We start from the raw sequence: 25,985 nt of genomic DNA, 5'->3' as shown, positions 1-25,985 counted from the left end.
GGAAAAACCAAATCTGTGTCATTTGGGGAATTTTGTTTATATATTATAAAGAGTGAGATCTAAGCTCACTTGGAATTTTTGCTTCCAAAATTATAGAAATGAATATGAAGATATTATATGAACTTTTTCTAGTGCAGCAGATTATTAGGGGCCTAAGTGTACAGATCTGTTGTCTACAGACTATAATAAGCAAGAGATTTGGTGAACAGAAAAGAAAAAATGAGAATACCCTTAATGAAAAATACTGAGAGCCCAAGGAAGTGATGGAAAAGTATATAGAAAGTACCTCAAGAATACATAGGGAAGGAACCAAAATGGAAAAGAGAATAACAAAACAAAACAAAGCAGTAGGTAGACGGGAAGGAGAAAGGATGCACAACTTAAAATGCTAGTCAATCTTTTATTAATTTTTGTAATTTTCCACTACTCTATCCAATACCATATCTAGGTTTTGGGCCAATATTAAAACTAGATATCCAGTACACTCTTCTTAATTAATTTCCATTAAACGAAAAAATTTAAAGATGAATTATTATATTCAATGTGTATTTTTACATTTTTTCTGACAGATCATTTTACATGATAGAAATTTACCTTTAAATGGCATTTCAAAGATAGAAACAACGACAGAACAATTAAATACAAAAACAAAAGCAAAAACTTTATTCTTTTGGCTTGATTGTAATGTGGTTTACCGTTCTTTATGGTAATAGCATTTTCCTGCATGCATTTCACCAACATACTACAAGTCAATAGCCTTAGTGTAAAGAATCTACATTTAATGTTGCTTGTGAAAGAAACACAAAGTGTTTTGCTGTAACTGGTAATATAATTTCACTTATATAATTTTTGTTCAAAAGAAAAGCTTGGACCTCATATCATATCTGATAAAGTTCTAATGCCATATGGGTCAGTAAGAATAAGATCTACCTGTGTGAACAAACACTTGAAAAGACTGATGATTTACTGAATAAAAAGACTAGGTGGAAACATCTGATTCAAGCGATGCCAAGAATAACAACTGATCGTTCCTTAAGCCTCTTTTGATAATAAGGCATCACTGTTTGAAAGCAAATAAATGCTGGACTCAGTCTGAGATTTGTTTCACATTGAAATGTGTGCAAAGTTTACTGTACTAATAAAAAAAAGCAGGAACCTACACTGCATGTTAGTCTTTGTTTCTTATTTTGTGAAGTGCTTTAATTTAAAAGTGCTAGGAACAGAAACTAACAGTAGTGACTGTGACATCAACCTGAAGATACTTTTAATTTCTCATTTTATGTACAAAAAGCTGAAAAATAAAATAAAATGAACTTTGTACAGTATTTATATTTTCTTAGAAAACTCTAACCATATATTTTCAACAGAATTAAGCAGCTTGCAACGTGTTTGTACATCGGACTTTTTACCGTAGAGTATTCAATTAAGATTGGAAGGATAAAAACCAAGAAGCTCTTTATTGTTTGCTGCAACCTATTGCTTAATGACACAAAGAATGAGGTCTTGATAGAGCAATTTGCTTCACTTTACCACTGACATATATGGCTTCCCATATTAGACTTCTGAACAGTGGAAGGAATAAGATGCAGCAGCAGAGGCAAGATAAACATGCAGCAGTGACAGCTTCAAACTATAATGGAACCAATTACATCATATTACCTGTTGAAAGCTTGCAAACTATACTTACTGTGGTACATATTTGATGCAATAAATACTGTGCTTAAGTCATCATTTTTGTTTGCTCAAACATGCACCACTGGGTAAAATTACTATTTACAAAGCAGACTTTTATTTTTTAAATTGACATGTACTATGTCAACCTTACCAAGAGCAGAAGATGGCTAAACAATACTGCAGGAAAAAGCAGAATCAACTTTATAAAGTGATGGGAGGGGATGCTTTTTGGTCAATTCAGGTTTTAGAAAGGACTGATAGGATATTTTTTATTTTATGCCAAAGGACACTTATCAAAAATGTTAAAGTCATGCTGCCAGGACTCTGAATGACTATGTAATGGGGTGTGTGTGTGTGTGTGTGTGTGTGTGTGTGTGGTGTGTGTATACATATATATGTATATACACGCACATATACATATATACATATATACAGGTACATGTAATGGATTATGAAAAAATAAAAACAACTTTTTAATGCTTGTGAATTCTATGAAACATTTACAGGCACAGTAAAAGTTTTCTGGATGAGACACCTTAAAAACATGAATAGCTATTTAAGCACCTCAAAAATCTGAAAACATCCTGACACAAGAAGTAAACTCTTTCCTTTTGTGATGTGATTTCTTTTCATGTGAGAATGAGAAGTGCAGCATGCCTTCATTTAAAATATATCCAGTTATACAGTAGAGAAACATAGAATTTCTTACCTTTACTCCCTCTCCCCAAACATAAACCCATTTACAAAAATAGTCACATATAATAGTAAACAACCTGTGAATTAAAAAGAAAGTGATAAATTCACAGCATACATTTCATAAAAATATGGCAGGTGTGGCAGTTAGAACATAAACAGTGGTGACAATTACTGTTATCAAGTGTCACGTGTTGAATTTACATAAAAATTTAACTTCCCTCCCCCCTTTAAATTGGTTCCTAGAGTCTGAGTAGCCATTACTCTCTGCTCTTCAGCAGTGTCAGCTGGTTGTGAACACAGAAACCTCCTGTCGATGTTGTTTCTCTGGTTTGTTGAGTCTCAGTTTGCTGACCAGAGGCCCCTGTCTTGTTATAGGCACTGACCTTAAGTATACAGTTGTAAAAACAGTCAGTTTGGCATTGACCTCCTGTGGGAGTCCTGTTGACACAAACACATCACCATCACAGGCTGTAAACAATTGATCACAAAATGGAATATTTTTTGTTTCTTTTTACTTTTTACTTTCCCTGATATCTTTCCCTTTGTCTTCCTTTTCTGATTTGTCTTTTTCAAATTTTTCTTTTTCTGGTTTGGTCACACTGTCATAGGAAGGTGGAGACGTGGTAGAAGGTGTCACATCGGTTTTCTCTGGAGTTGAATTTTCATTTAGTTTATCAGTGAGGATATCTTCTTTGATGGGTGTTCCATCAGCTTCTTTACCTTTGTCCTTCTTATATATACATGAAACTTTTTTAACTTTTTGCTTCAAGAGGTAGCGTCTATAAGCCCTCTGGATAACAATAGCAGACACCTCCTCTTGTTTGCGTTTCAAAGTGGTTGTAATGGGCTCATAGGAGACTTTGGAGGGGTTGGATGCCATGAATCTCTCTTCCATCTGTATTCGAAGGGCATCCATCTCTCCACTCTCACCCAAAACACGCTTTGTAAAGGCAAATAAAATGTCGAGGCAGTGGATCCTGTCCCCACTGACCATGGGCAGATCCATGGCAATGAGCTGGACTTTGTTTGGTTTTGCTATGAGAAGAGGAGGATCCAGGGCAGCCGCAAAATCAGAGAGCTTGGAGAACTCTATGAACTGGGTGGCATCAGGATCAAACTTCTCCCAAACCTCATAGAACATCTCAAAGTCGTCCTCACTCAGGGGCTCTGCACTTTCTTCAGTAGCAACACTGAAGTTCTCCAGGATGACAGCAATGTACATGTTCACCACGACCAGAAATGATATAATGATGTAACTGACAAAAAAGAAGATCCCCACAGATGGGTTCCCACAATCTCCCTTAACTGAGCTGCCAGGGTGATCTTTTTCAGGGTCACAGTCTGGAGGTCCACTATTAAGAATAGGTGCTAGCAATCCATCCCAGCCAGCAGAGGTGGTAATCTGGAACAGGCAGATCATGCTGTTGCCAAAGGTCTCGAAGTTGAACATGTCATCAATGCCAACCTCCCTCTTAACATAGGCGAAGTTGGACATCCCAAAGATGGCGTAGATGAACATGACCAGGAAGAGCAGGAGGCCGATGTTAAACAACGCAGGAAGGGACATCATCAAAGCAAAGAGCAGCGTGCGGATCCCCTTGGCCCCTTTGATCAGACGCAGGATTCGGCCAATCCTGGCAAGACGGATCACTCGGAACAGGGTAGGGGACACAAAATATTTCTCTATCAGCTCAGCCAGAAACATACCTATGGAAAGCCAAGATAAAACAAAAATAAGGTTATACTTAATGGCAGCAAATGAAAATTTACATTTCTAAGATAAGCACTAACTAGTTTTACAAAATGTGGACATGAGAATTAGGTATACACATACACACACACACACATTTACATACACACAATCTGTAATATTTGTTTAGCAAAGTGAAACTGGTATGTTTAGTGTTATAACATTAACACCTTTATACTAACTGAAGGTACTAATGGTCATTTTTTCTGGTTCAAGAAAAGCATCCATAAAGGACACAATGTATATGGCAGCCAAGCACAGAAATTTATGTTTCTTTTTTTTTTTTTTTTTTGCGGTACGCGGGCCTCTCACTGTTGTGGCCTCTCCCGTTGCGGAGCACAGGCTCCGGACGCGCAGGCTCAGCGGCCATGGCTCACGGGCCCAGCTGCTCCGCGGCATGTGGGATCTTCCCGGACCGGGGCACGAACCCGTGTCTCCTGCATCGGCAGGCGGACTCTCAACCACTGCGCCACCAGGGAAGCCCAAGAAATTTATGTTTCTTAAATACTAGTTCTAGTGTTTGCATAAGATTTAATGGATAAAGCATATGATTTTTGGATCAGGAATATGAGAGTTCTTATTCTTCTGAGATGGGTTTGATCCATCTTATTTGGGAGGCGGCAGCACAATGTACTGGAGACAATCCAGGCTTTCAAGACAGACATACTTGGGACTGAATCCTGGCAATGATTTATGCATTGCTAAATGATGATAACAGCTACTTTTGTTGTCGTTGTTAGGCTTAACATTTACTAAGTCTTTTCTTTGTGCTAGGCACAGTGCTAAGTGCATTTACTTTCATAATCTCATTTAATCTTCATAACACCACTTCACAAAAATGTTCCTTGGAAAACTAAGGATTGGAAAGATGAGGTACTTGCCATAGGTCACAGAGCTGGTAAGTAGTGAAAATAGGGAAGCGCTCGGTCAGGTCTGTATGACCCAGGAGTCTCATCCCTTAATCACTGTATTATCCTGCATACCACAGTCGTCAGGATCAAATGGAATGCTACCTTGTCTTTCTATTTAACCAGCAGAAGTGTATAAATAGTGGAATACTATTTGTCTCTCTATGTATATGTTCTCTTTCCTCAAACAAGCAGAACCTTACTTCTAGCACCTGATTTAATGTCCTACACACAAACACTTAATATGTATTGATGAAATGAATTTGCTTTGAATTTTTGAACAAAATATGTACTTGTGAAAAAGAATATTACACACCATAGAAAACTATCTGAACCCAAAGATAACATGAAGCTTGTATGAGTGTGAATATATATAAACACACAACATGATATTCCAATTATCAAGGACAATTATTTATGGACTATTTGACTACTTGTAAGGATTTATATGTATACGTGTGTGTGAATTGTTTATTCAAAACAATACTTGTCTATACTACAGGAGTATGACTGAGGACAGGAGTATTATGCTAAAGTTGCAGTTATTTTCTTCTGAAATGAGGCAAGATGATAAATGAAACCTGCAGAATATAAATTCCTTTTTTTATACATCATTTCATACACAGCATGCAATTAGAGAAATGACAAGCTGAAAATGGACTAATAATTAGACTTTTATTTGAAATTTCGGGGTGAATGAGTAAGATTAGCGAAAAAAACTTTAAAGCTTTAAAACACAAATTTTCACTACTAAATTCCTTAACTGAGTAAAAGCAGCTCTTCTTACCTACAATGGAGAGAATGACCACCACAAAATCAAAAATATTCCATCCAATGGTGAAATAGTAATAACGAAGAGAAATTAGTTTCAGCACACATTCTCCAGTGAACAGAACAATAAACACCAGATTAATCCAGTACAGAATGTTTGTCATTTCTTGACTCTGGTCATCAGTTTCTACCATCATGGTGACCATGTTGAGGCAGATGAGGATCATGATGCTGATATCAAAGACTTGTTTGGTTACAAAATCAAAGACCATCCCTTGAAATTTGTTCTGAAACAAAGAGTATGTAAAGTTCACTTAGAAACTGAAAAAAAAAAATCAAGTTCAACTTATCTGATTTTAATATAGCAATATGAAAATGTAGCTTTTATTAAAAAACACTACATTTGTTTTACACTTGGAAGAAAATGTGTATATTGGAATATCCAGCTCTTTCCAAATGTATTTGTTTTATTTATACTGTTCATGATACCAGATTTTATAAACTGATTTTATGTTAAGAACCACCTGTTAAGTTCTCAGTGCCCAGAACATCACCATGTGTACGATGGACAGTTAGTAAATATTTGCCACTATAATGAGTCTTTGTTATTGCCTGTGTTGGGGGTGAGCATCAAAATTAACTTTGAAGAACTAATGAATAAGTACTTCTCTTGCTTTTCCTGTCATTTCCCCCCCTAGTTTCTCCCTTTATATACCCCCCAACCCCCGGCAAAGCCAAAGCGTCTTAAATTCTACCTTAATTCTACCTCAAGGTTCAGTTGAGAAGATGTTTCTAGAATTATAGTTCAAGAAAAAGGACATTAGTGGAATAGTTGGTGAAATCCAGTTAAATTCTACATTTTATTTTATGGTATTACAGCAAGATTAATTTCTTAGTTTTGCTAACCAATCTATGGTTATGTAAGAGGTTAAAATAAAGGAAAGTAGGGTGAGGATTTTGTGAGGTAATTCTTCTATAAGAATAAAATTATCTTTAAAAAATTACAGTTCACAATTCAAATGTTCAAACTCTGCCCTATTCAATTTGGACCTTATTCCAAGCACTAACTGGCCTTACGTCTTGTTTATGAAATTAAGTCCTCATCTTGTAAACCAATTAAGCCCATTGGACCCTATTTTCTTCCTTTTTGCCCGTATCTGCTTGGTATTGAGGCACTCTAGAGCTTGGGCCTTGGCTTACCTCTGCTAGGTTGTCCTCTACCTTCTCAACTAGAACTACAGACGTTCTGCTACCTCTATGCTCATAGTCTGCTTTCCCAGATCGACACATTTATTGGTCTGGATTCTCTACGTTAGTGTTTTGTCCTCTCCCGAGTAGAAGCATCCATTACTCCCTATTGAAATTCTGGGACATCAAACACCACCTGTTTGTTATATTTTGCTATTTTCTCTGAATACATATTTAGCCTGCTGGGTTGGACTTACATTGTTTCAGCTGGGTCTGTCCTTCTAGGGCTTTCTTCAACCTAAGAAATGCACCTAATTCCAGTTCTAAACACTTCGTTCTTAGCTCTTGTGTCCTGAAGTTTACTTTTCCAAGGCTAGTTATGGTCCCCTTATTTCTACCCTTCTGATACTTCCTACCACTCTTGTACCATATCATTTTATCTTGTTTATCTGTCTCCTCTGTCCTAACACTACTGTCAAGGGATATTATCAGACAGCCCTTCTCAGTCTGGTGAATCCTAACTCAGTTTTAAGTTTTAAGCACTCTGTGATCTCAGAAAACTTTGTGCTTACATTTGTCATAAAAGTGATGACATTTTATGACATCAATTGCTCTTATTTAATTAAAACCTTTTTCTCTTCCACAGATATAGCACCTACAGTGTAGTAGATTCAAAATTGCATAAAATCAGAAACTTGGTGTTTATTTTCGTATCAGCATGATCAATAAAAAGCTCCTTAGATTCCCTGTCCATTTAGTTTTCCAGTGGATTACCTCAACATACAACTCTAATTCCCAGTTATAGATCACTGTCTCCAATTTAAATCCCAGAATATGCTGGAGGAAGCTATATAACCTTGGAGGCCTTGTTCACCAAAGATTTATGTTCTCTCACTTTACCTTGGCCCTTGACAATGATTAGCAATCCTTTGTCCCTCACTTGGTCCCAGGATAATTTCAAACTTCTCAGAAATTTCCCATTCTCTTGCCCTCTATTCTTCTTTTTTCAGAACACCAAAGTCAACTGGTGTAAAGAAACTCTTCTACTTCCTTTTTCATTTCATATTATCTTGTCTCCCACACCTATCTTTTTTATATATTACTCCAAATTCATTGGAGGACTCAGTCCCTTTTGCTCTCTAACCTAGACTACACTGTTCTTGAGCCACATCCTGCGCAACTTTATTCTATATTTATTCCCTTTCTCTTCAATCTCTTCTTCTTCAGAACTCCTGCTTTGCTCTGCACCTAATCTCTCAATCTTTAGAAACTTTATTTTACTACTTCTTCTAAACATTCATTCTCTTTCAGACTCCCTTTTTGATTGTAAAATTCTGTAAACTAGCATCCCCAATTTTTTCTCCATTCATGTCCCTACTTCATATTCTGCATGACACCATTATTCATCCAGTTGTGTGAGGCGGAAACTCATAAGTCATCTTTGTTGCTTCCTTCTTCACCTTTCATATCCAATTAATAAACCTTTTAATTTCATTCCTGTGATAGCTTACAAATCCATCCATTTTATTCATCTCCACACCACTCTACCTATCATCTCTGAAATAGTTCCAAAACGAGTCTACAATGCACATACTGCCTCTGTCAGTGCTGGTTGAGTGATATTCACAAAACCCAAACGGACCAGGTCCCCTTCAATGACTTCCCATTGCTCTAAGGACAAAGACTACTCTTGAACATGGCCTATGAAGCCCAGAAAAGTGTGGACCATCCTAACCTCTTCATTCTCCCCATGTCCCAAATGAACCCCTACCCTCTGCACTCCAATTCACGGGCTTTCCTACCTCAGGGCCTTCACATATACATTCCTCTTCTCTTCCCACATTGCCTACTGACGCTTCCTCATTCTTCTCCATGCCTCAGCTCATGCTTCAGTGAAGCCTTCCCTAACTTCCCTGATTCATCAGTCCCCTCTTTCTTATCAGCTCTCATAGCCAAATGGATCTTTCCTTCTTGGATATTTCTGTATTTGTTGGGGTGACTATTTGATTACCAAATAGACTCTTTATTGCTCGATATTTAAATCCAAATGTTTAGCATAGTACATTGTTAATGAATGACTGAAAGGATGGATTTTACCAAATCATTTCTTAATTTGCCAAATTGCTGCCAATAATAGTCTAGTTAAGTGCACTGATCATTTCCTGTGCATCCCTGTCCCTGTCCAGGTAAACCTATGTCATTTGATGTAATTAAACAGCCATTTAAAAATTTCTCAATCATTTATCTACATATATATGTTGCCTATTGATAAATCTCACTCCTTCACTGATTTACCTCTTCCTATAATGGTGAAGTGCCCAAGGCTTCATGCTCAGAACTTTTTGGGTCTTTTTTTTTTAATATATATTCTAATTATCTTTCAAAAATGAATCTAAGCTTCAGAGCTCAACTGAATTATGTCTGACAATGACAACTCTAAAATCTTTGTCTCATATTCATAAGACCTAATTTTTCCAAATGCCTTTATAAGACTTTATGTTAGTGCAATCAGTAATTTCACAAAACATTAACTGTTTTACATTTTTCATTATCTACATAATGAAATGTAGATAATAATAATCCTCCCTCTTTTCCTATATTTTATAGCTGCCTCATCCCACTGAGTCTTCTTGTTGGCTCATTTATTTCCTATGTTCCAGTCCTACTGGCATGACCCCATACTGTGGACTCATCTTCTTGTATATAAGGGTTCATCTTCTTGTCCAAGGCCCAGCACTATTTTGTCTCTAACATCTTCTCACACCAGTCTCTAAAATTCTTTTTCTTCACATTACTATGCTGTTCACTTAACTATATTATATTTTCATTTGGCTTAATTAAGATCGATTTCTTCAGACTCATAGTGGTAACCTTGACTCATTTAACCCAGAAAACCTTGTGTTTACTACTCACTATTTCAAATATATCACTATTCTCCACTGCAATATTTATTTCCATGGCTTTGGAGTATATGTTTTTTTACATAGGGCATTACTCTGCTTTACTCCCCATCCATTCAAGTTGTATTATTTCTCAAAGAGTAGGCTCAAATTGTCCATTCCTAATGTTTTGTCCAATATAACTGTCCACTTTCTTTGAGCTTTTGGCTAACTTACAAACAAAACATGGGCATGGCCAGTTTTAGCTTGGCCAGTTTTACATCGTCACTAATGGAGTCATAGAGTCATGATTCCTTGGGAACACTGGATTGCCTTGTACCATGTATACCTTGGGGGAGGACTTCTGAAACATAGAAAAACTCAGGAACTCTCCTGACAACAATTCCTTGAAGCAACCAAACAGAACCAGTAGCCATTCGCAAATATACAATTGGAATAGCCATGAAAAGTCTTAAAGAATGATGTCATCTGATTTAGGGGCAAGATGCTAGGAGGAAATAGATTTTTCTTAAAAACCAGGAAAAAACAAGACCTGTGACTTTTTCCATTAATGATTCCATTCAATCTGCAAAGTTGGACAGAATATGGGGCATATCCAAGAGGTACCAATTATCCCAATTGGTCCCCACTGCACTCTGAGAACATTCAATATTCCCACACTATGTATATATGAATATGTTTTCTTCTCTGCATTATTAGAAGCTCCTCAATGACATCAATCCTATGGAATAATATTGGCATATAAGTCTGAACATTATTATTAATATGTATTTTATGTCTGTATATAAAATATATTACATAATTTCTACATAGTATGTATATATAAATTACAAATACTTAGGCTATTTAGGCTAGCTAGTCACATTGCTAAGGCAAAAACTTTGTTTTGCAAATGCACAAAAATTAGTATCTAGCAATTTGGGCTGTAAAAGTGATAGATAGCATAGCTTTTATTGATGATGAAAGTATGTTATTCTTACAGCAGGTCGAGGTATGGGCTTTTGTGGTTTCTTTGAACCCAGTTTTTTCATTGCATTGTAGTATTTCTTCTGTTCTTCTGTCATAAAAATGTCTTGACCTCCAAAGTAAAGAAATGAAAGAAAAACTTGTAAAAATCACGTTCTTTGCTAGCTACAAAATTCATCTTAGTAATTGTGTGAAAAATGGCTCCACATTCTATTCTAATGCTACTAATTAATATACGTATTTTAGAGATGCATATATTCAATGCATAAATTATGCCATATTAGTCAGATTTCTATACTGGAAATATCAGTACATGCTATCTGAATTATTAATCACTTAAAAACTCATAGATGATTAAGTCTCTCAAAACAATTTCTGAATTTTATATTCTTTCTTTTTGTTGACTGCATTTGGAGCCAAAAGGAAACGGTGTGATATGTTTAGTTCACATTTTAGAGCAAAGATGAAGTTTTAGTATACTTATCTTCTTTTTCTGTTGGTTGAAGTTATCTATGATGACACCAATGAAAAGATTCAGAGTAAAGAATGAACCAAAAATAATAAAGATGACAAAATAAAGATACATGTACAGATTGTCTTCATACTTGGGTTGTAATTCTACCTACAAAATATGAAAAATGATAACTATTAGACCTACTCCATGTTTCATAAAAAAGACATCAGTGAATTTTTGATTCTCAAAGCATGTCTCTATCACTGGAAATTAAAAAAAATTAAACAGATTTTATGAAACATCAAATCTAACACCTATTGAAGAGACTCTAATAAGGTTCACTGACTTGAGAAAATGAAACAACTCATAGAAAAGTCTGAATAATTAAAATTAATTTCACCCAATAAATGCCTAGATTATGAATGCACTTGCAATGCAGTTTCAAGACCCCAATGGGGCATGCAAAGTGAGGATTTCCTCTTCCTACAGAAGAGGTGTTGTAGTCACACTGTTTTATGTTAAAAACTTTCAAATTTTACCCTCTCTGACTCAGCTTCTTCATCTGTAAAATGGAAAAATATAGAACCTACTCCTCATATGGTAGTTGGGAAGGTTAAATGTTACTATTGTATATGAGAGGTGTTAGAACAGCACCTGGTCAATAGTAAAAGGTTAAGAGTAAAGGTTTGATTTCTATTACATATTTCTGTTGATAGACTAGAATTATTACTGTACGTGTGGACATAGGTACATCAGTAGGATCTTTCCATTCTGAAAATGAGTCTATTGATTCATCCTATTCTGCAGGCCTTAGGCATTGTTTTTGTAACAATGATGCCCTCTCTCATCCAGCACAGTTCTGATGAAAAAAGTATGATGGCTGGTTTAAGCTTTGGCTGTAATCTGTAGTTCAGGTCTCACAGGACATTGTTCTAACCAACTCAGTTAACTAGTCACAGGTGACAATGAATGCAGGTAATGACCCATTGTGTCATGAAATCAATTTAGAGGGTAATGGCCAACATGGAATTTTTTTTCCTAATGAAATAGGGTAAAATAGAAAATATTGGAAATATTGTAAAACTGCCTATTCTTTGATAAGACTTCTATTTTATTTATGCATGTGTGTAGTGGACAGTGATATAAAATATTTTTAAATGTCTTAAAATTAAATACTATGTAAACACAAAAGTGCACAGTACAGAAGTGTTAGATGTAATAAACTCTTTTAAAGTGAACTTTACAACCCAAGATGTCAGAAACCCTTGGTATATCCTTCCCAAACATAAATTCTACCATCCCTGCTAGAGGTAATCATTATCCTGACTTTTACAGTAATTATTTCCTTGCTTTTTCTCTAGAGTTAGAACCTAAGTATGCATTCTTGAACAATAAGGTTAGTTGTGTCTACATTTTGTCTAGTAGACACATTTGTTATAACAGTTACATTTTAAGATTCATCTGCATTATTATGTATACTGGATTCATATATCATTTTCAATACTGTTTAATATTCAATATTTGCCTATTTCTACTACTTTTGAGTTGTTTCCAGTTTTTCACTAATGAAAAAAAAGTTATGCTCATTCTTATACATAGATTCTCCTATATATGTACACAAGTTTCTATAGAATACATTGCTAAAAATGGAATTGTGGGGTTAAAGAATATCTTGAACTTTAATGAATAATGTTGGTAATACTCAACTTTTTTAAAGGAATATTTATCCATTTCCCCCCAACCAGCATACTAGAGTTCTTGCTGCTGTTTATTCTTAGCAGCACTTGGTACTGTCAAACTTTTTAATATTGCCAATCAGGAAGGTTTGTAAGTAATATCTAATTTTGGTTTAAATTTGCATTTCTCTATTAACTAATGAGAGTAAGAGTGAATAACTTGTCATAATTATAGTGGCCAATTGGACTCCATCTTTTGTGAAGTGCTTGAATGCTGAGGGGTTACATAGCAGATAGTGTATGCTAGGTTACTAAGGAAGAAACTGAAAGCAAGTTGTGTGTCATGTAGGTTATTGATAAGAAAGGTGTAGAGAATTTTAAATGAATTAATCAAATAGGTAGGAAACCACTGCAAAAAATGAGATAATGTAAGAAAGCCAGCACAGTGAGTGGTAATACATAATAAATTGTAACTATTATTCAAAAAAACCCATAACTGGGATTCCTGATAGTAATAGATACAATGCAGGGTGTTAAGCGCTTTCATTCTTTTTTTTTTTTTTTAAATAAGGTGAAAAAAAAATCAGGAATTCTTTCTAAGTTACCACCTGGTTTTTGGTGTCAGGGATATAATATTTTGAGCTTAATTACTATACTCTGGCAATATATCAGAAGCCAATCTCTTTTTCAAAATGTGATTTCCTCCCTTATTGTTAGTGAGAAATTAATGGAGATTATACAAAAAATTTCAAAAGTGCTGATGTGTATAAGGTAGATTATGAAAGCCCCTTTTTCTACCACAAAAATCTCACTTCCCAGAGAGAAACACCATTAGGATTTTTTTACATGTTTATTTTGCTTTCTGTTTGCTTTTTTTACCATTAGTCAGATCCTTCCTATCAGAGGAAAGATCAAAAGCTGGAAGAAATCTGTGACAGATGAAGAAAGTGCCTGTGCAGGCTTTTAATTCATGGCCAGAACTATCAGAACCAAAAATAAGATGTCTCATTTTACAAATAGAGTCAACAAATTTTTAAGTGCCAGGTACCATGCTAGATACTAGGAAAGATATGTTAAAAGATTCACAGTGAGTAGAGAAATACATTTAAATCAAACTTTGGAAAGTGTAATATAAGGTTGAATATTTTATTTTTCTAATATAGATGTAATCTATAAATTTACCTATGATTTCACTTTATTGACAATATCACTAAATAACAACACTTCAGAAATATTCACTGGATCAAATTAAACAATTTTCTCTCTAAACAGACTTACATTTCGTGAATCAACAGCTGCATACATGATATCCATCCATCCCTTAAATGTGGCCTGTAAAAAAAGTCACATCATTTAATTTTTTCCCTCACAAATTATAATTCTAGAAAAGAGATTAAATATCAGATTGACCAAGATTCATTCAAAACGGGTATATAAAATAGTTTTGAATTAATATTTAAACTCTTTGGGCAAAGTTTAATAACATATGCATTGAAAACTCTTCCTTTGCATTCTTCTATAACATCTTTTTATGCAACTTTAACATCTATAATGAAATCATGATGGATTACAACAATATGCTATCATAAAAGCAATTATCAATAACTTTTGACTCTGCTGTATCTAAAGAATATAACATGAAATAATTTCACGTATATAGTACTACCTTCAGACAAATGAAAACATATGCTGTGTTGTTTGATCTTAATGCTTTCTTTTCTGCTCATCCCTTTCTAAGTGGTATTATCACTAACCATCAATCATGATGGTTTGTTCTTGAAACTCTCCTCAGTATTGCTAAATATACTATTTTGAGGCAGTTATTCTAGAAAAAGCAGCATTATAATCTGAAGCAAACATTATATTTAATTGCAATTTACTTTTTAAAATATTTTGGTTTTGTGTGTTTGTGTGGGCATAGTAATCCTGAAGACAAGTCTTGTACATTTTTTTTCAGTTCCTTAGTGCTACAGGACCCTGCAATATTTACCTAGTGTTGGGTACTGTGTAGGTGGATCATCTCAGGGAGCATGTGGACATGACTTAGAGTGGTCAGTTGAGAAGTTGAATGGATTTTTAGGAAATTATAGCAGACATAGTAGACTTGATAGGAAGGTTTTCATTTGCAAGAGAGCAATCTCCCTATCTGAAAGCATTCAAGCAGCAGGAAGGAAGAGGGGAATCAAGGTAGAGTTCGTGTGAGGGTACATTTGGTTACGGTGTTGGTGAAGGTTGGGCGGGTGGAGACTTGGCGAGGGTTTAGAGACTGTCTGGTACCTGAGAAGGAGGACAGAAATCTACCACGCCTCTCCCCACCACCTTTCCAACCCCACCCTCAGGCCACTGCCTCTACTTTGCTCAGATTAGGGATGGGGGAAAACAGTAGGAACCTACACAGAAATCTCAGTAACAAAGACCTGTGCTGGGAACCTAAGGCTTAGTCTGAGAGACTATAAACTTTGTAGAGCTGTCCAGTTTTCAACATGGCGCAGAAAAGACAGTTCGGCCGTGACTGAGGAAGAATCTAGGCAGATGGGCTTGAGGAAGTATGTATTTGCAAACACTGAGAAAGAAGAATTTTGGACTCCTTTTCATAATACATCACAGTGAATAATAAGGTGGTTACTTACTACTTGAAGTAGAGAAAGATACCCGAGTCCCACATTATCAAAATTGACTTTCACGTTCTTCCACCGGGCAGTTTGGTTGCTCTCTATGAGGGCCTTACACTCACTGTAGTTGTTGACCACGCTGACATCAAACATTTCTCCAGTGGTGTAGTTAATACAGTGATAAAACTTGCCAGCAAAGAGATTCACTCCCATGATACTGAATATTAACCAAAAGATCAGACAAACCAGAAGTACATTCATTATGGATGGAATGGCTCCTAAAAGAGCATTGACAACAACCTGGCACAGAAATGAGATGGAAAAAGAAGTGAAGAGAGTCAGATCTATGGAAGGACTAGGAATTTAGGTCATTATATATGCAAACTTGATATAGAAAATATGAAAATCATTCTAGTACTGAAAGTTTGATTCTCTTTTTAAAAAATTAAAACAGCTACTTCAAAAACAGTAGATTTTAAATTGGTAAAGTGAAAAGAATTTAAGAGCTAGCCATTCCTTTCTATGCAATCATGTGCATACAAACATAGGAGCACACACACCTACACACATCATCTGTTTCTGGTTGTTTTTGCAACATTCAGAGAAAGTCCTAAGTAACTATTTTAAAATATCACCAAAAAAAAGCATCTAAAAGTTCTTTTTTGAATAGCTAAATGTAGGGAGACAGGGCATCACCATTTCCTCAGTGCTGAGGGTATGTGGTCTCAGGTTTTGTGCCCCAGGGGATGACAAATGGCAGCACAAATTCCTCTGAGTTCTTTTGTACCACCTTTCTAAATGAGTGTTAGATTTCCACAGCTGACCTACTTTTTAGCCATCTCAGCCTTCGTTTGAAAGCTAAAAGGCCAGATTTGAACTTTAAAAGGCTCAAAATACATCATATGGAACAGGGAAGAAAAATGATGAGGAACGATGTGGTGGTTTCAAATTACATTGAGTGGGATTTTGTGCACGTTTATAAATGGAAGGAATATAACTAATCTTGACTCACATCAGAAGCCTATACAACATGCTAGAAATTTCCCACAGAGTGAACAAATCTAATTAGAAGCAATCTAATTGTTTCTAATTAGAAGCAACCATTCAGGCATTATGTTCTGTGAGTGCCTCCAACAATGTCAAGTTTATGGATGTCTGACAAATATTACTGATTGATTGGCTATGTGAGTCTGAATGTAGAAGACACAAATTCAGCATGGATTTGTCATGTCTAAGGTTCAAAGCAGCAGTTTGTTCTCAATTCTAATTCCAACAAATTCTAAAGCATTTGGTCTTACCCTCATTCCTTCAAACCGGGATAAGGCTCTCAATGGCCTCAGAGCTCTTAGTGTTCTGAGGGATTTGATGGCACCAAGTTCTGAGTAACCCAAAGCATTTGCAGTTAAGCTAACCAATGAGACCTATACAGAAAAAGCAACACAGTTTTCTCATTTACAAATAAAAATGCTTATACAATTCAACCTTGCTCTATGTAATAAACCAGTAGTTCTCAAACTTTAGTGACTATCAGAATCACCTGGAGAGCTTGCTGTAAACACAAAGCGCTGGCCAAGGTTTGAGGTAGGGCCTGAGAATTTGCATTTCTTCGAGTTCCCAGGTGAAGCTAATGATACTGGCCTGTGAGCCACACTTTGAAAACCACTGCTATAAACTTATGAAAAAGAAGAAGCTATATGTGTTTTTTTTCAAGATTCCTGACAAGAAAATTTTTAAAAATTAAATGTAAAGCAAGAAAAAGAATGACACCGAAATGAAATTTCATCTCTAGATCTGTAAAACTTTATCATTCCTCATATTACTGAGCAGACCTGAAAGAGAAATTAAAACTTAGTACAAGTATGCAAGTAAACTACGCAAACCACTATTGACTCTGAATATAAACACATTCAGAAAGATCTAGGTTTCTAAACAGTGGCTTAGTCTTCCTGTAAATGTCAGTGTGAGGGCATAAGATCATTAATTAGGGAAAATTAAAATAATTCATTAAAAAAATGTTGAGATTTTAGTATAACTAATTAGAAATTGTCAGAAAAATGTTTTCTTTAGTCATTTACACAGATGACTAATGCAGTTGATAGAAGTTCTAAAATCTCAGCTAAAAAGGAAAAGAACAACTGCCATAGGTGGCACAGAAATGTCTGATTTCCTTTGAAAATACATAGAAAACTCATTAAAGCCATATAAACTAAAAAAAGATATTTTCTCCTAAAGTGCACCTGAATTTCAAAAGTAGAAAACTGAAAACAGATGTGTAATGTAGGTTTTAAGAATATGGTGTTAGTGTATATTTAAAAAATACATTTTTTAAGAAAAATAAGTGAAGCACAGAGAAAATTTTTACAACAAAACTTGACTTATTCGAACTAATTTTGCACATGTCCTCTGAGATAGAAAAACCTTTAAATTTAGAAAAAATTAATCTACAAAAATTTCTGAGGTGGTTTTTATATTTTTCCTAAAATCTAAACTTTTAGGCTTTGTAAGTCTCCTCTTCACAGATAACTGAAAAATAGTTACTGAATTATCATTTGTTGTGAAGATCTTCTACATATAAAACAAGAGGACCTATAGTACTTTATCTTCTCTAAAGACAAAATGAAAAAGAGATAGGCATAAATTAAAGGAGGAAAGATAAAAGTTAGACATAAAAAAAATTCTGAACCGGGGCAGTATTTATTGGCTAAAGAAGTAGTAAAATATTCAAATTTACATGCCTTGTGTAGCTGAATATGAAAAGGAGATACCTGTTTCTTTTTTTTTTTCTTTTTTTTTTTTTTTGCGGTACGTGGACCTCTCACTGTTGTGGCCTCTCCCTTTGTGGAGCACAGACTCTGGATGCGCAGGCTCAGCAGCCATGGCTCACGGGCCTAGCCGCTCCGCGGCATGTGGGGTCCTCCTGGACCGGGGCACGAACTCGTGTCCCCTGCATCGGCAGGCGGACTCTCAACCACTGTGCCACCTGGGAAGCCCCCTCTTCTCTTTTTGATCTTTATTGGTCTTTGGCCTGTAAATAGTAATCTGCTTCTATTCCATCACTGACACCTCCACCAAATTTCTCTCCCTGAAAGAGCGAGCTTTTCTTGTCACTTTCCATAGACAATTGAGCGGCTTCATTACTAAATCGTAAATCTAAATCTCTTTGTATGGCATCTCAGGTCCTTCAACCTCTTCTCCAACTTACCTTTCTTACCTTATCATCCAATTACAGAACGCTTTCCCTCACTTGTTTTGTGAACAAGCCCTGCTTGGCACGCATCAGTGTCTTTAAGGCTTTGGTGTCCTTCCCCTCATCTGTACCTGCTGACATGTCATCCCTCAAAAGCCAGCTCACACTGCCCTGGCCTCATGAAGCCTTTGCTCCTTCCTCAGTGAAGCAGATGGCACTTTTAATATAGATGTCATCTTCTCGCTGTATACTATCTGTCCTCACTAGTTGTCTGTAAGCTCCCATAGGCCCAGAAAAATGGCATTCATATTTGTCTCTTCCATAACAAAATAGATGCTCAATAAATATATTTGACATAAAGCAAAGTATGGATTAGTTTAATACATTATCATAATAGTTTTCTTAAATCTAAGAAGGTAAATATCAGGGTATGCTAGGTAATATGAGTAGCAGCTTATAGACTTCAACTAGATTTCTCTTAAGAATTTCTTCATATTTAGGTAGTGTTGACTTAATGCCTTTATTATCACATAGATATATTAAATGCCAGATATTTTTATTAAAAATCATAATCACATACAGAAAATAAAGAAAAGTATCATCCATAATCTCATTACACAAATAAAATAACTGGTACTGTCTTGGTATATTTTTCCTTTGTTTGTAATGTCCACACAGATGTGGTTTTAAGTATTAGTTATTGTCTTATTTCATTGCCAGTAAACTTTTGATATAATTCTTCATGTAGCTCTATATGTTATTAAAGAATAGATTTGCTTTAGGCAGATTCAAGGGAAAAAAGATATTTTTGTCTCTTAAATTCAAAGAATTCTCTGTCTCTTACAAATTTTTTCTTCTGTTTGGTGATCAGAAAACTCCTACTAAATTAAAAGTTGATATATTTTTCACCTGAAGTTGTAAAAAATAATTTTCTCCATGAAAGGGTCCATTTTTTTCTTTGCTAGCAACATATGTAAATTTTATATTTCAAAATACATCTTTAATTGCCAAGGAATTATTAAAATCAACAGAATATTATCTTTAAAGTACACTACTTAACACATTGTGCTTTCCTGAAAATTCCAGAGCCCTCCTCCTCCCTTAGCTCTGAGCATCACCCGTCCCCTCCCCGCAGGTGTTCTGTCCCCTATTCTCACTGGCTCGCCTAGTCTTTTCTAGACAAAAGGCCTTTAAGTTCCTTTCTAGTCTTTGAAAATGGACTATTAATTTAAAAGGGGTTTAAGAAGTAAATCTCCAAAACTAAATGAAAGTGATTTAAATTTTTTTTTTTTTAGTTAAGATATTATATGCATTAAAAAAGGTGAGATCTTCCTCAGAATTTTCCCTCAAAAATCAGGGAATAACCTCATATTCATATTTTTAAAGCTTCATATTCTGATACTGCATCTTTATTTTCAACACCATCGTGGTTTCACTAAACTTTTAAATAATTGGTCCAATAGCCAATCTGTTTCTGCCATCATACAAATCAAGAAGTGTCTCTTGCTATTTGGACTTTCAAATTTTTTGGAATTAGTAATCCACCTGTGGGGCAAACACTTTGCAACAGGCTCTGGAGATGATGAATATAGTAACATCAAAGATGCCCTTGAAGAATTTAAATACAGTTATTGTATGAAATGTGAGAGTGATAAAAGCAAAACTTCTATGGTAATATATTATTTTGTATAACTTGGAATCTTAAATATTAATTTAAACTAAATCAATACATACAATAAGTTCCATTTGACTGTTTCATCTCTGAAAGTATATACATTTAAACCAGCAAAAAAATTGTTTTGGGGCATTTTCTTATTGGGAAGATGGGAACCATCATGTATATTTGGGGCCATGCAGTACTTACTGAGTGCCTTTTATGCGCCAGGCACCATTGCTAGCACATATCATTCACATGCCAACAGAATGAATCAAGAATGTGCAGAATACTCACATCGACAATCAGGAAATCTAGCCAGCACCAGGCATTGGTAAAATACACTTGAAAGCCGTATGCAACCCACTTGAGAAGCATTTCCAGGATGAATATATAAGTGAAAACTTTGTCAGCATATTCTAACATGGTCTTAATGGTTTTTCGCTGTTCAATATATATATCTTCAAAGGCCTGTAAGTGAAAAAGCTTCACTGAATTTCATTTTCATAAACTGTCTCTAATTGGTATTTTATTAGAGAAAAACATGCTGCAAGCCTGTTCTCAGGTGCTTAAGGGTGGAACACTTTGTGCTTCCCAGAGCTGCACTTTGCTTTATAGTTATCTATATGCAAATGACTGTTGACTGAGCATTTATCAACCAATTAATTCAAATAATTTTAAAATTTTTGTATCAGGGTACCCCAAAAGAGCTTAAAATTTTTGAGACACTGCCAGCTGCTTCTCTCTACAGCAGGAAGCAGAAAATCATCTGCAAGCAGATCTGCTTTGTTCAGTGCAGAGGTGTGGACTGTAGCCTTTCAGTAATGCAAATGTAAGGCAAGGAGCCCCCTTAGCCTGGGAAAGGGGAATGGATTATGATGTCTAGTTTTCTCCTCTATCTCTCTTGCTCAATCTGGGCATGTGTGTGGTGTATATCTATAACCTCCCTTTGCCATTATTTTGCAGAGCTCTTTGGAAAGGGAGGGGGACTTCATTTGCAGGAGTCCCTAGGCCTTCTGGAATGAAAAGAGCATTTATCTAATTCAGTCCTCTTACAAGAAAAACTATCAGGGTAACCTGGTGGTCTGGATCAAGGAGAAAGGAGAATTTAATTTTTTTTTTGGAGAAAAGGGGGATCTGGGCTTGTAAGTGGGGCTCAATACAAGGGCCTAAATGCTTTTCAACTCTATCTATAGCTGAAGCTAGAAGCCCCTCAGAAGCCAGCCTTTGTGCATGTTGGTGCATTTTGGTGATCTCTGACTGGGTGTAATTGATAACAGTGAGCTGCTACAGCAAGGGCACTAGTCACCGACAAGATGTCACAGTTCCCTCTCTACTTGGCATTAAAACACAGAGCTGACCTTCTTTGCTCCAAGTACATGACAGGCTGCAGAATCCTTAATCAAATCAGAGGTGGGCTTTGAGGCCTCCAGATATAATGCCATGATCCTCCTACTAAAATCAACTCACCAAACACTAGCAACTAATAGAAAAATAAACAAATAAAAGAAATGTAACCACATTTACATTACCAAATGGAAAACGGGACACACTGTTTTCATTATATTAATCAATATTTTGACCAAATTGACCATTCTGTGGAATGAAATCAGATATAAAATAAGTTTGTAATGCTTTCACTTTGCTACTCATTGGTAATTAAGTTAGTTTACTATTTGCCATTCAATGTGATTGGCACTAGTGAATCAGCATGAACAAGACAGGTGGGTTTTATGTAGCAATGGAGCTTATGTTAAACAGTTTGATATTTAGCTGATAATCCCATATCATGTCTACATACTCATTCTTAACAGGAACTGGTTCTGATGACTAAAAGAAAGATCCTTCCTTAAATATTCACAAAAAATCATACTGATCTAAATTTGATTCAATTTGAGGCCTATTCCAGAACAATGAAAATTGCTATTTAAGTAGTGTGCTAAAAATATCATACAATGTCTCTCATATTCACAAACACCTTGCTGTAAAAACATGTAAGAGGAGGTTCATTAAGGGGAAAGGTGAAGGATTTCAGGTAAAAGTAAAAGAGCAAATCGTATTTCACCTACCAGTGCCCCACTGCTGAGTAGAATCATGAAGACAATGAAGGTTTCGAACCAGTTATGCTCCACTATCTTATAGCAAGTTTTTCTCAAGTTCCACCAGAGTTTCCCTTTGCCTTCTTCTATGCTTATCTGACAACACTTAAACTTCCGCACACAGTCTAAAATATGTCAAAGTAAATGAAGAAAAAAATTACTCTTTGATTATGTATATTTGTGTTGGTGTGAGATTCATCTACATTATTACCTGATATATTGTATATAACTAGTTTTTAATATGGCTTTCACTTGTAGAAATAGAAATCATCTATACTTCTTTTACTCATTCATTCAACAACATTTTTTAGTGTTTATGGGACTATTATAATGAATTATATTGCATTATTAAAAACATATTATAGAACAACAGAAAGAAGTAAAATCACCAAAAGTTGATATTTCCATCCTATCCTTATCCTATGAGTATGATTCCACTCATATACAGACTTTATATATATTTGATTTCTAATTAGTTAACTTAATGGCATAATATAAACATTTCCCTTTTTGTTACAAGTAAATAGAATTTTGAAAGGTTTCACATGCTTCTCTAAATAAGATTACCAGACATAAACAAAATTTATATAAAGATTCCACTATTATTGAATATTTTTTGTATTTTATTTAATTTTTTATACAGTAGGTTCTTATTAGTTATCCATTTTGTACGTATTAGTGTACATATGTCAATCCCAGTCTCCCAATTCATCACAGCACCTATTATTGAATATTTATGTTTCTTTAACTCTAGCTATTATCAGCAATAATGTAATAGACACCTTTGCAGTCTACTATATCAAAGGCTTGTCAAAAAATATTTATTGAATAACTGTTTATTCAAGGAATTATATTGGACAAATTATAAAACTAGAATGTGTGAAACACAGCCTTGTTCTAAAAAGAATGTGTATTTTGAGTAGGGGAGATTTGCCCACGGATATTACAGTTATAGACAGCAAAATAGGTATTGTGAGAGTTTACTAGCAGATTAATTTCTAATACTGCGCTCACTTTGGCAACACATATAAAACACTGGAATGATACAGAGAAGATTAGCATGGCCCCTGCACAAGGATGACAGGCAAATTCATGAAGTGTTCCATATTTTTTACAAGGGAATCCCCATAAGGTTAACAGCTGATCTTTCAGAGAAACTCTGCAAGCCAGAAGGAGTGGCAGGACATATTGAAAGTGATGAAAAGGAAAAACATACAACCAAGATTACTCTACCCAGCAAGGATATCATTCAGATTCAACGGAGAAATTAAAACCGTTAGAGACAAGCAAAAGCTAAGAGAATTCAGCACCATGACACCAGCTTTACAACAAATGCTAAAGGAACTTCTCTAGGCAAGAAACACAAGAGAAGGAAAAGACCTACAATAATAAACCCGCAAAATTAAGAAAATGGTAATAGGAACATACATATTGATAATTACCTTAAATGTAAATGGATTAAATGCTCCCACCAAAAGACACAGACTGGCTGAATGGATACAAAAATAAGACCCGTATATATGCTGTCTACAAGAGACCCACCTCAGACCTAGGGACACATACAGACTGAAAGTGAGGGGATGGAAAAAGATATTCCATGCAAATGGAAATCAAAAGAAAGCTGGAGTAGTAATTCTCATATTAGACAAAATACACTTTAATACAAAGACTATTACAAGAGACAAAGAAGGACACTACATAATGATCAAGGGATCAATCCAAGAAGAAGATATAACAATTGTAAATATTTATGCACCCAACATAGGAGCACCTCAATACATAAGGCAAATACTAACAGCCATAAAAAGGGACATCGGCAGTAACACAATCATAGTAGGGGACTTTAACACCCCACTTTCACCTATGGACAGATCATCCAAAATGAAAATAAATAAGGAAACACAAGCTTTAAATGATACATTAAACAAGATGGGCTTAATTGATATTTATAGGACATTCCATCAAAAATCAACAGAATACACTTTCTTCTCAAGTGCTCATGGAACATTCTCCAGGATAGATCATATCTTGGGTCACAAATCAAGCCTTGGTAAATTTAAGAAAACTGAAATCTTATCAAGTATCTTTTCCGACCACAACGCTATGAGACTAGATATCAGTCACTGGAAAAAATCTGTAAAAAATACAAACACATGAAGGCTAAACAATATGCTACTAGATAACCAAGAGATCACTGAAGAAATCAAAGGGGAAATAAAAAAATACCTAGAAACAAATCACAATGAAAACACGATGACCCAAAATCTATGGGATGCAGCAAAAGAAGTTCTAAGAGGAAGTTTATAGCAATACGATCCTACCTCAAGAAACAAGAAAAATCTCAAATAAACAACCTAACCTTACACCTGAAGCAATTAGACAAAGAAGAACAAAAAACCCCAAAGTTAGCACAAGGAAAGAAATCGTAAAGATCAGATCAGAAATAAATGAAAAAGAAATGAAGGAAACGATAGCAAAGATCAATAAAACTCAAGGATGGTTCCTTGAGAAGATAAACAAAATCAACAAACCATTAGCCAGAATCACCAAGAATAAAAGGGAGAAGACTCAATAGAATTAGAAATGAAAAAGAAGAAGTTACAACTGACACTGCAGACATACAAAGGATCATGAGAGATTACTACAAGCAACAATATGCCAATAAAATGGACAACCTGGAAGAACTGGACAAATGCTTAGAAAAGCACAACATTCTGAGACTGAACCAGGAAGAAGCAGAAAATATAAACAGACAAATCACAAGCACTGAAACTGAAACTGTGATTAAAAATCTTCCAACAAACAAAAGCCCAGGACCAGATGGCTTCAGAGGTGAATTCTATCAAACATTAAGAGAAGAGCTAACACGTATCCTTCTCAAACTCTTCCAAAATATAGGAACACTCCCAAACACATTCTACAAGGCCAACATCACCCTGATACCGAAACCAGATAAAGATGTCACAAAGAAAGAAAACTACAGGCCAATACCGCTGGTGAATATAGATGCAAAAATCCTCAATAAAATACTAGCAAACAGACTCCAACAGCACATTAAAAGGATCATGTGGGTTTTATCCCAGGAATGCAAGGATTCTTCAATATACACTAATCAATCAATGTGATAAACTATATTAACGAATTGAACGAGAAAAACCACACGATCATCTCAATAGATGCAGAAAAAGCTTTTGACAAAATTCAACACCCATTTATGATAAAAACCCTCCAGAAAGTAGGCATAGAGGGAACTTACCTCAACATAATAAAGGCCATATATGACAAACCCACAGCCAACATTGTTCTCAATGGTGAAAAGCTGAAATCATTTCCACTAAGATCAGGAACAAGACAAGGTTGCCCACTCTCACCACTGTTATTCAACATAGTTTTAGAAGTTTTCAAACAGCAATCAGAGAGGAAAAAGATATAAAAGGAATCGAAAACGTT

The 25,985-nt window shown here is 35.3% G+C and overlaps 1 protein-coding gene and 1 non-coding gene across 8 annotated transcripts in view; one reads left to right on the top strand and one right to left on the bottom strand.

The window, feature by feature from the left end:
* Positions 1 to 386: 386 nt before the first annotated feature.
* Positions 387 to 25,985, bottom strand: part of SCN2A (sodium voltage-gated channel alpha subunit 2) — a 155,440-nt gene continuing 129,841 nt past the window's right edge. For all 7 annotated transcript variants that reach the window (XM_049712043.1, XM_049712045.1, XM_049712048.1 and 4 more), the window contains 9 exons: positions 22,506 to 22,660; positions 20,734 to 20,907; positions 16,894 to 17,016; positions 15,614 to 15,895; positions 14,262 to 14,315; positions 11,338 to 11,475; positions 10,868 to 10,972; positions 5,816 to 6,086; positions 387 to 4,077 (listed from right to left, as the gene is read on the bottom strand). In XM_049712043.1, coding sequence (XP_049568000.1) covers positions 2,882 to 4,077; positions 5,816 to 6,086; positions 10,868 to 10,972; positions 11,338 to 11,475; positions 14,262 to 14,315; positions 15,614 to 15,895; positions 16,894 to 17,016; positions 20,734 to 20,907; positions 22,506 to 22,660 — 2,498 coding nt within the window. In that variant the 3' untranslated portion in view covers positions 387 to 2,881. The remainder of the gene's footprint in view (positions 4,078 to 5,815; positions 6,087 to 10,867; positions 10,973 to 11,337; positions 11,476 to 14,261; positions 14,316 to 15,613; positions 15,896 to 16,893; positions 17,017 to 20,733; positions 20,908 to 22,505; positions 22,661 to 25,985) is intronic.
* On the top strand, positions 23,542 to 23,647 carry LOC117198071 (U6 spliceosomal RNA). Its single transcript, XR_004479011.1, has one exon. It is a non-coding gene; the product is annotated as a U6 spliceosomal RNA (small nuclear RNA).

Source organism: Orcinus orca, chromosome 7, assembly GCF_937001465.1.
Source record: "Orcinus orca chromosome 7, mOrcOrc1.1, whole genome shotgun sequence".
NCBI classification, from domain to species: Eukaryota; Metazoa; Chordata; class Mammalia; order Artiodactyla; family Delphinidae; genus Orcinus; species Orcinus orca.
The sequence above is the reverse complement of the archived record's forward strand: the minus strand, read 5'-3'. Positions and strand labels throughout refer to the sequence as shown.